The sequence below is a fragment of the Monodon monoceros genome, unplaced genomic scaffold (genome assembly GCF_005190385.1).
Source record: "Monodon monoceros isolate NGI ecotype Baffin Bay Population unplaced genomic scaffold, NGI_Narwhal_1 Super_Scaffold_13, whole genome shotgun sequence".
NCBI lineage: Eukaryota > Metazoa > Chordata > Mammalia > Artiodactyla > Monodontidae > Monodon > Monodon monoceros.
The window spans coordinates 80,210,418-80,221,202 of record NW_021703769.1 but is presented as its reverse complement, the minus strand read 5'-3'; the positions used below and the strand labels follow the sequence as shown (position 1 = coordinate 80,221,202).

General features: G+C 39.7%; 1 protein-coding gene across 1 annotated transcript in view; it reads left to right on the top strand.

Moving 5' to 3' along the window:
• Positions 1–777: 777 nt before the first annotated feature.
• The window catches only part of LOC114894199 (cytochrome P450 3A29-like), a 28,903-nt gene continuing 18,895 nt past the window's right edge, over positions 778–10,785 (top strand). The window contains exons 1-6 of the mRNA XM_029220686.1: positions 778–865; positions 1,390–1,483; positions 3,419–3,471; positions 5,856–5,955; positions 10,120–10,233; positions 10,480–10,568. Of these exons, the coding sequence (XP_029076519.1) occupies positions 795–865; positions 1,390–1,483; positions 3,419–3,471; positions 5,856–5,955; positions 10,120–10,233; positions 10,480–10,568 (521 nt within the window). The 5' untranslated portion in view covers positions 778–794. The remainder of the gene's footprint in view (positions 866–1,389; positions 1,484–3,418; positions 3,472–5,855; positions 5,956–10,119; positions 10,234–10,479; positions 10,569–10,785) is intronic.

Below are 10,785 nucleotides of genomic sequence, written 5' to 3'. Positions count from 1 at the left end.
GGACATAGAGTGGCCCAGTGATCTTACCTCCACCTGCTCAAGTCCACCAAACTTTCTCATTCCCACTTGGCAGAAAGCACTGTCTTGGTTCCAGGGACATGATGGTGACGAACACCCAGACTGTGCACAAGCTCTCAATCTGGTGGGGGAACTAGGTAAGGAATCCAACAATGGTGATGGACATATTAGAATTGTGTGCAGAGGACAGAAGTTCGCCAGATGAAGAAGAGGTTATATCTGTTCAAGGAAGTTGGTTAGGAAAGTCTCTAAAACAGCGGGTTCTGTCTGAGCTGGGATTTGAAGGATAAACAGGAGACTTATAGAGGAAACAAGGACATTTCTAGGCAGAGGAAACTGCATGGGTAAAGATCTGTAGACCTAGCTTGTTGGAAGAATTTCAGGTATTTTAAAGTGTGGGCAGTTATGGAGACAAGGGTAGTTTAGAGGAGATATGGTCAGTGGCTTTATGTGAGTTTCTGTAATAGTTGGGCTTACTGATAACACTGATTGAGTTGATATTGGATTGTCACAGATACCAACTCAAGGGAGGTCAAACTGGTGTGTCCCTGATGCTTTGCCAACCATCAAGGCAGGGAGGGCTCATGCAGGTGGAGCACAGGTGGCCCTTCTACTGGCTGCAGCTCCAGCTCCACCCCCTTCCCAGAACATAAACCTTCCAGCCTCACTGAATCTCCGCTGGCCAGGAAGGGAAACTCCACACTCAAAGGCCTGCAAAGAATAGCACACACAGCTGAAAGGAAATTCAGAGGAGGGAAACTCAGAGGAAAGTGGCCATGGACCTAATCTCAAGCTTTTCCACGGAAACCTGGGTTCTCCTGGCTACCATCCTGATGCTTCTCTATATGTGAGTAACTGTCCAGGCTTGTCTCCTCTGTGATCTTGGACTTGGGGTGCTAATCAGGTCTCCCTTTCCTTGTCTGTTTTGAAGATCCAAGTTAATGGACCAGAAGTTGCTAAAGCTTTGGGTACTACCAAAAAAAACCTTTTCCCCTTTCTACCTAGAATGAGAATCTCCAAATCATGGAAGAGTCAAGTAACTAATAAACATGATTAATTCCCTGGAAGATTCCTGCCTCAACTTCTCAGGAACACTCAAATTGGAAACATTTATCAAGTATTCATTCTAGGATTGGGACGGTGAAGACTTCAGCTGCTTTTATCTAATCATCATTACTTTTTATGGGTCTCACAGTGCAGGTGGGAAAGGAGGTGATGAGTGAATGTAATATCACTTTTGGAATCACTGTTATTAGTTATCACCTACATGTTACCTCCCTAGGTTGACTGTCCAGTTCTGAGTCAGTGACTGGCCAGCTCCAGCACTTACTACACAATCCCTGTGACCTGGTTTCCTCTTTCACTTTATAGATATGGAACTTATTCACATGGACTTTTTAAGAAGCTGGGGATTCCTGGGCCAACACCTCTGCCTTATTTTGGAAATATTCTGTCCTACCAAAAGGTGCGTGATGTTTGAGCTCCAGCTTTGCTTCTTATGGTTGCAAATCTCAGCTGAGTTCCATGATAAAATTTCCCCTTCTCAAGAGAAAGGTCTGAAGTTTCATGCTTTCCAGAAACGACACCATAGGCTCCACTCAGCACATGGCCAAGTTTACGCCATGGCTCCATTTTCAGCTGTTAGGGGCCTCAGGTTTTGCGGCCTCAGGCAGCCCAGCTCTCTAGCTGATTCAGCACAGAACTTGATTTTCCACCTGGTGAGTATTGTGAAGAGGGTTTTCTTTCTGCCAGGTGCAGATTCCCAGGAAGTCACCATCCCCCTTAGGAGAAAAGCATGAAGGGGGTGCCCAGCCATGACTCATTAAGCTGCCTACACTACAGTCAGACTTTCCTTTTGCTAGCATGTGCTGTGGGTACCCTTTTAAAAGAAATTCCTCCTGGATTGATTGGAAACTTCACTTTCTGAGGCAACCCTAGTACTCACCGTTGAGTAATTTGCACATACTTGAATTCCCTCAAGAACTGCTAACCCCAGCAGTTATTTCCATGCTCTAATCCACCTCTTGTACCGGTGACTATTTTGGAGATTTGAGAGATGGAACAAGAACTTTCTGCTTTACTTCTGTGTCTTCTAAGGAGGCACCTCATGGATGAGTTTGAGCAGAGAGAGAGTATAACGGAGACTGGATAATGGTTGTCTTCGACTTCAGATATTTAACTGCTAAATGAACTGTGGGTTAAAAAACAAAAAAACAAGGCAGAATTACTTATGGAAAATCACTAGAAAGGACATGATTTGGCAAAATTATTAAAATTTTAATTTAACTGAACAGAATGTACTAGGTGGCATATGGACTATGAATTCTGGCTGAGCCTTGATATTAATCCAGCTCTGATGCCTTGCCCAGGGCCTGGCCCCTGAACGGAAGTCATGAGCTACGTCCCTGTGTCCAGGGGGCAGAGCCTTGTGTGCAGGCTGCTTTCTGGCTCAGATTTCCTTTCCTGCAGACATAAGGCTTGTTTCTCAGATCCTTATTCTCCCAACTGAGGTCTTCATTGTCTCATTACTGCCTGTGAACTTTATGAACTTTTTTCTCTCTGAAAAAGCAATAATTTATTTTCCACCTTTCCCGGATGAACTCCTTAGTAGATGCACTCCGAGACCCATGTTTCTGAGACCTTCATTTTCATAGGTAAACCATCAAATATCACAGCAGAAAGTTAGTTAGCTACAGGAAGGTTTTTGTTGTTGTTTGTTTGTTTTTAAGTTACAGAAGTGAAAACTCAGGGCAAGTGTTTTAATTGCACTGTCCTTTGTCCTTTGTGTAGTTGTGGTATCTCCCCATCTTTTCCGTGCTGAGCTGGAAAACTAGAAGGCGATCTACTTTGCCATTCATTCATTCACTCACTCACTTTATCACTCACCACATGCCCTAGATGTTTTGTTTACTGCTAGATCCAAAGAAGTTACTGGCGCCTTAACTCCCTTATTCTGCTAGAATTCTAGAGGGGGCTCATGAGATAAATGAAAAGTCTGCTTAACTAGGAGATGCAAGTGTGTGTAGGAAACTCTTACCCTCAGCTTCAGTTTTCTCACTTGTCCCTGGAGGATTAACTCAGAGGGTTATGAGATTTTAGAGACAACACGGTGCTCAAGCAAAAACCCTCAGAAAGACAAGGAATAATTAGTATTCATTGACAAGGGTAAGTGTTTAGTATCTACAATACTCAAAGAAAATTCGAGTGATTTTAAATTCTCCATTTCAAATATCTCCTCTATTTTGTCTTCTTTCCCCTAAGATGTCTCTGAATAAGTGTTTCCTTGCATTTGCCAGTGGGAAATAGGAAGCCTGATACCATGCGATTCAAGTAATTTTTGTCCTAATTAGAGGTAAAGTTCAATGCATTTAAACGAATAATCCAATTTTTTTTCTTGCAGGGTATTTGGGATTTTGACAATAAATGTTTTAAAAAGTATGGGAAAACGTGGGGGTGAGTATTCTGGAAACTTCCATCGCATAGACTTGTTATGATGTGGCGGCCCCCCCCCCCCCCTGTGGTGTGGAGGACAATCTCAGTCCAGAGCTTCCTAGGATGAAGTCATCTATCGTAAAGCTTTGGAGGCTTGTTCTACCAGGGATCCCAGATGTCACCAGGTGTCCAGGTCCACAGTCTGAGTCAGGCCTGGAGAGTCACAGGTCATCACTTTGCTCCAGACTTTTGAGGCCCAGGGACTCCTAACATCACTTTATGCCCAGTACCTTGCTCTTCCCCCCTTCGCCATTTTTTCCTTCCTTGGGGCACCTTTAATTGCATAAAATGCATTATTCCAGAACATTCTAACATCTGCTTACAAATGTATGCTTTTATCGTCTCCCACATGATTCACTTTTAATTAAAAACCAAAACTCCTTTACCTAAATTTTGGATTTAATATGTCCTTTTCAAAGACGGACTCGGGGGTATAGGTAACAAGAAAAGGAAACCATTTCTGCTCAGCTTTTAAAAAATTTCTCTGCACTTATGTAGTTTAGTTTGTTTTTTTTAAGTCAAGACTTTTCAGTAGAAGTGTGTACTGGTATTGCTTTAACTACTCTATTCCTCTGACTTTGAAGAGATGTGGGATATTTCTAACCCAGAGTGTTTCCGACGGGCTGAAGGACTTGATGATTTTGTAGAGTGGCCCCAGCTGATTGCAGTGGCTGGTCCCTTTTGCAGCTGCTGGAGGTTTGGTGTGAGCAGCAGGAGAGGTGTAACGTGGTGACTATGTGCCAAAAGCAAGCGGGAGAAAGTTCTTCCTCTCTGTACCTCTTCATCTTCTCTCATCAAGTTCTCAGAAACCATAGGGCTCTGCTGAGTTGCCATGGCCCCAAAAGGCAACGTGATTGCGTGGAAAAACACATAGCACTGGATTGCCACTAGACCAGCTCCAAATGCCCCTCCAACATTTAGTACTTTTGAGCTCTGGATGGAGTCATTCTTTCATAGTAGATCCCAGTTCTCTTTTTAGAAAATGTTTCTCATGTTTAGGTGTAAATAAGAACCACCTGGGAGGGCTTTTTAAAAATTAAGCGTTGGGCCCCACCCGCCAGCAACACTGAACCTGGAGGATCTGGGATGGGGCCCAAGAACCTGAATTTTAACTCAGAGTGTAAGAAATACTAAGGCTGGAGTGACATCATGAGTGTAAAGGGTTACCCCAAACCACTATCCCTTCTCCACCCAGGTGTTTTTGAAAAAACATGATGGGAAGAAGGGAAATCATCCAAGAAATATGGTCAGTCAGATGAAAAAGCAGATTAAGTGCCTCCTCAATCCCTTCTGTCACTGCTTCAACGCTAAATGCACATGCCACTCACTTAAACCCTCTCAGTTTTAGTTCTCATCCATTTTTATATGTGATCACAAAACCATTTGAAATTCCTGTGCGAAGTCAGAGGAATAATAGGTAACATGTAGAAAACCTTCCATTGTGTTCTAGCCATTGCAAACGATTGATAGAGGAAACAAAATGCCGGTAGACAGTGTGATTAACTTAGAGTCAGCCTCATGCCAGTGGCCCATTCCCATGAACGGGCATCCTGACAGTCAGGAGATCAGGCCAAATTGGGATGTGTCACATCTGAGGAGTCAGCTTTGTGTGGTACATGTGTCAAAAGTGGGCCTGCCTAGCTGCTGATGGATGTCACCTACATGGAGCCCTAGGCCCTCTTGGAACCCACATCGAAGAATAAATATAAATAGTGAAAAGAAAATATTTTAAAAATGAATTTATACATGTTCCTCTGAATTACTTTATTCTCTCAGTCCTTTTGTTTCAAATCCTTGATGCTACCAAGGATATCTCCTTGTTATTTAAAATATGATTTCCTTTAAAAAAGTATAAAGTAAGCGTATTTTTGAAAATAGAGCAAAGAAACCTTTCATAATCCTACTTTCACTTTTGAGCGTTCTTAATCTTCTTCCATTTGCAGACACATTGTACATATTTATGATCAGTGTGTCTACAAGTTTCAGCTATTACATCATTGCATTTTTCATGCTTTTGATATATCTTCAAACATGACAGAATGGGTGGACTCTCCGTAATTAATTATTTTTTTGTTTCAAGTTAATTAACTTGCCTTCAGTTATTTACTAAGCTAACTTATGTTTTGATATGAAATATTTTAAAGCCCTAAGAATTATGAAGTTGGTATAGGAAATACCCATACACACACCACCTAGACCTAACCCATGTTTTAATGTTATTTCTAACCATGATCTCTAGGAGTAGGGATTATGTAACATCTAGTTGAAAATCTGGACTTCTGGTTGTGGCTCCAGCTGCAGAAACTGGCTCATTAAGTTTAATCAGCTCTGTTTTCCCTACACAGGTTTTTTGATGGTCGACAGCCTGTGTTGGCTATCACAGATCTAGACATGATCAAAACAGTGCTAGTGAAAGAATGTTATTCTGTCTTCACAAACCGGCGGGTAGGCATGCATTTTAAATTTTTAATTAATTAATTATTAAATTTTCATTTTGAAATAATTATAAATTCACAGCATGTTCTCAAAAGAAAAAAATACATGTTATGTACCCTCGTCATGTTTCTCCCAACGATAATATCTTGAAAAATTATAGTACAGTATCAAAGCAGGAAATTGACATTGATTCTATCCACAGAGCTTATTCAGTTTTAATCAGTTTTTTGTGCACTCATTTTTGTGTGTGTGTTGCTGTATGAAAATTTATCATGTATTTAGGTTTGTGTAACTACCTCCATCAATATACAGAACTGTTCCATCACCATAACGCTCCCTCCTACTATTCTTTTATAGTCACCGTGAGTACCTTGTCTTTTCCTCTCATCAGGGTCTTTAGCACAGCAAAATTTTTTTTTTTTTTAATTTTGATGAGGCCAATTTTGTCAATTTTTTCTTTTATGGGTTGTACCTTTGATGTCAAGTCTGAAACCTCTACCTAGTCCTAGGTTCCAAAGTTTTTCTCCCTTATTCCTCTAAACAGTATGTAGTATTATGTTTTACATTTAAGTCTATGATCTTTTTTTTTTTTTTTTTTTTTTTTTGCGGTACGCGGGCCTCTCACTGTTGTGGCCTCTCCTGTTGCGGAGCACAGGCTCCGGACGCGCGGGCTCAGCGGCCATGGCTCACGGGCCCAGCCGCTCCGCCGCATGTGGGATCCTCCCGGACTGGGGCACGAACCCATGTCCCCTGCATCGGCAGGCAGACTCTCAACCACAGCGCCACCAGGGAAGCCCAAGTCTATGATCCATTTTGTGTTGATTTTTGTATAACATGTGACGCTTAGGTCATAGTTCTTTTGTCTTTGGGGTTTTTTTTGGGTTTTTTTGCCTGTAAATGTCTGCGCTGTTCCTCCACCATTTGTGGAAAGACTCCTTCCTTCATTAAATAGCTTTTGCACCATTGTCAAAAATCATTAGGGCCTATTTCTGTGGGTCTATTTCTTACTCTCTGTTCAGTTCATTGATCTATGTATCTATCCCTCCCCCAGTACCACACAATCTTGATGACTGTAGTTGCCCAGTAAGTCTTAGCGAGTAGAATATCCCTCCCACTTAATTTTTTTCAGAATTGTTTTAACTATTTTAGGTCCTTTGCCTTTCCCTACAAATTTGGGATAAGCTAATCTATGTTTGCAAAATACTTGCTGAGGTTTTGATAAGAATTGAATTAACCCTTACATCAACTTGAGGAAAATCTATATTTTTACTAGGTCACATCTTTGAATCTATGAACATAGTATTGTTTCTCAATTTATTTAGGCTTTCTTTGATCATTTCACAGCAGTTTGTAGTATTCAGCATAGAGATTTCATACATGTTTTGTTTTATTTACACCTAAATTATTTCATTTTCTTTAGAGTGATTGTAAATGGTACTGTGTTTTTAATGTGTTGTCACATATTCATTGTTATCATATAGAAATGGGGTTGAGTTTTGTGTGTTGATCTTATATGCTACTAACTCGCTCAGGTCATTTATTAGTTCTAGAGGTTTCCCTATTATTTCCTTGAGAATTTCTATACTGACAATTATGTCAACTGAAAATAGGAACACTTTTTTCTTTTCCAATCGGTATGCCTTTCATTTATTTTTCTTGTCTTGCTGCACTAGCTAGAACTTACTGCACTAGTTCAAACTTTTTATAATGTAGGAAAAGAATGGTGCATTTTTCCTGAGCTTTCACCACCTAAAATTTTTTATTTGTTTATTTTGGACAAAAGAATTGTATATACTCAAGGTGTACTCAACATGATGCTTTGATATATGTATATGTTGTGAAATGATTACCACAGACTAATTAACACATACATCCCCCCTCATGATTACCTTTTGTGTGTGAGTGGTATGAACGTTTGAGATCTACTCTTTCAGTAAATTTCAAGTGTGCATTACAGTATTATTAACTAGAGTCACCATACTGTAAATTAGGTCTCCATTTATTCACCTGATAACTGAAAATTTGTACCCTTTGATCAATATCTTCTCCCCCTCCCCCTGCCCCATCTCCCACTAGCCTCTGATAAGCACCATTCTTCTCTATGTTACTATCAGTTTGAATGTTTTTGTTTTTTTTAGATTCCATATATAAGTGAGATCATGTGATATTTATCCTTCTGTGCCTGGTTTAATTCACTTAGTGTGTTGTCCTCAAGGTTCATCCATGTTGTAGCAAATGGCAGGATTTTCTTTTTTAAAGCTGAATAACATTCCATTATATATATAATTATTCACACACACACAAACACGGACACGTTTCTTTATCCATTCATCTGTTCATCTACATTTAAAGGGATTGTAGGTCAGACTTACTGTTGCCATTTTCTTAATCCAGGTGTTTCATAGATTCTTTGTTTCTTCCTTTTCTCTTCTTCTTGTCTCCTTCGTTATTTCATGATTTTTTTTATAGTGGTATCTTTGATTCCTTCCTCTTTATCTCTTTATCAACTATAGGTTTTACTTACTGGTTAGTGAAGCTTACAGAAAACATCTTATACATACATATAACAGCCTATTTATTCTCATTCAAAAGCTGAATGTTTTTACTCTCCCTCCCCTACTTATTTTATGTTTTTGATGTCATAGTTTATAGTTGATCCTTGAACAGTGTTGGGGTTAGGGGTGCTAACCTTCCCTGTAGTCAATTTGCATATAACTTATAGTCCGTCCTCTGTTATGTGGTTCCTTTGTATTTGAGGTTCCTCCGTCCGTGGTTTCATATCCACAGATTCAACCAATCATGGATCATGTAGTACTGTAGTATTTACTATTGAAAAAAATGCACCTGTAAGTGGACCTGCATAGTTCAAGCCTGAACTGATTAAGGGTGAATTGTACATCTTTTTATATTGTGTATCTATTAACAAATTATTTTAGCTATACTTTTTAAAAACCCTTTTGTCTTTTAACATTTACCCTAGAGTCATAAGTGACTTGCACACCACCATTACAATATTATTGTATTCTGAATTTGACTGTATATTTACATTTACTAGTGAGTTTTATTATTTCATATGATTTCATATTACTAGTTAGTGTTCTGTCTTTTCAGCTTGAAGACCTTCCTTGTAAGGCTGTTCTAGTAGCAACAAATTCTTTCTGCTTTTGTTTGTCTAAAAATTTCTTTATTCCTCCCTCATTTCTGAAGGATCCCTTTTTTGGGAAAAGTATTCTTGGTTGGTTATTTTTTCATTAAATGTTTTATATATTTTAACAATGAACTCATTTGGGCCTGGGATATTTTATGGAGAGATTTTAAGTTAGTACTTCAATTTATTTACTTGATCTTTGCAAAGGACTGACTTTTTTTTTTTTTTGCTATAGTTTTTTTGTTTTGTTTTGTTTTGCTTTGTTTTGGGCATATGCCCTTTATCAAGTAGAGGGAGTTTCCCTCTCCTCCTAAGTTTATGAGTTTTCATCATGAATGGGTGTTGGAAATATCCGTCTTAAAACAAAATTTTATTTTGGAAGAATGTGGAAATTTCCAAGCAGCTTGGTTTGATAGGCCAGTCCCAAGTTGAGAAATAGAATTACCTTTTTTCCTTCTTATCCTGGGCAAAAAATATAGGGGAAAATGTTTTTTGTGTAATTGCATTATTTCTTCAGACTAGCAAATAGATTTCTAATCTTTCAAGTGCTAAGCACTGTTTTTAGAAACAATCACCATATCAAGACATCCCTTGTTCCACTTGCTCAGGCTTTAGATATATGTAAAGACAGAACTCGTCTGAGTCAACACACACTTGGCCAAGGCTATCTGGCTATCTGTCACCAATACCCTTGTACTTTGCACAGCCCAGGAGGATGAACTAGGTCTTATGCCTGTCTATTCCTCTGGAAGAACAGTTTTCCTACTATGTGAGTCGTTTCATTTAAAAGGAGATTGGCATATAAAGTCTGGAAATGATGTCTGGTGGCTGGATGTCTCCTTGACCCTCACAGGAAGCTATGCATTTGGGATAAATATTTATTGAGCATCTAGCATAGGGCCTGCTTCCAAGTAGACAGTCACTAAATATTTGTTGAATAATTGGCGCACATTGAACACAATTTCCAAAAATGTCGAGACTTTCAAAACTTATGTAGGGTAAAATGTGTTTTTTTTCAACTCTAGACGTTTGGTCCAGTGGGAGTTATGAAAAATGCCATCTCACTGGCTGAAGATGAACAATGGAAGAAAATACGATCATTGCTGTGTCCAACCTTCACCAGTGGAAAGCTCAAGCAGGTAAGAAAAGAAGAGGACTTTCAATTAGAAACTTAAAGAATAAGGTAGAAAATAAGATCACAGTCCTTTTCCAGGGAGGAGGCTACTAAATTTGAGCTTCCTAAAATAGCCTTTTATCTTCACCTCCTAGAAGAGACATTATGAGATTCCTTATCAAATGTCACTGCTCCATTCATGGGAAAGTCAGGTCCTTCTAGGACTTGAGTCTCCACATTTAACCTCGGGTGGTGTTTATTTTGTGTCTAGATGTTCCCCATCATTAGCACGTATGGAGATGTGTTGGTGAGGAACCTGAGAAAGGAAGCAGAGAAAGGCAAGCCCATCACCGTGAAAGAGTAAGTAGGGGTGAGGCTGCTGGTACCTGAGCTCCACTGAGACCCTCCAGCTGCCTGCCAGGGAGCCAGATTCCCACTGCTGAGTTACGATAGTGACCAGACAGAAGTAGGTATGTGGTGGTACAACTCCCAAAGGCCCATCCCAGAAAGAGAGGTGGCTCACCAAAAAAAAGCAGGACAGCCAGGAGAGAAGGAAGAAACGTGACTGCACCAATCT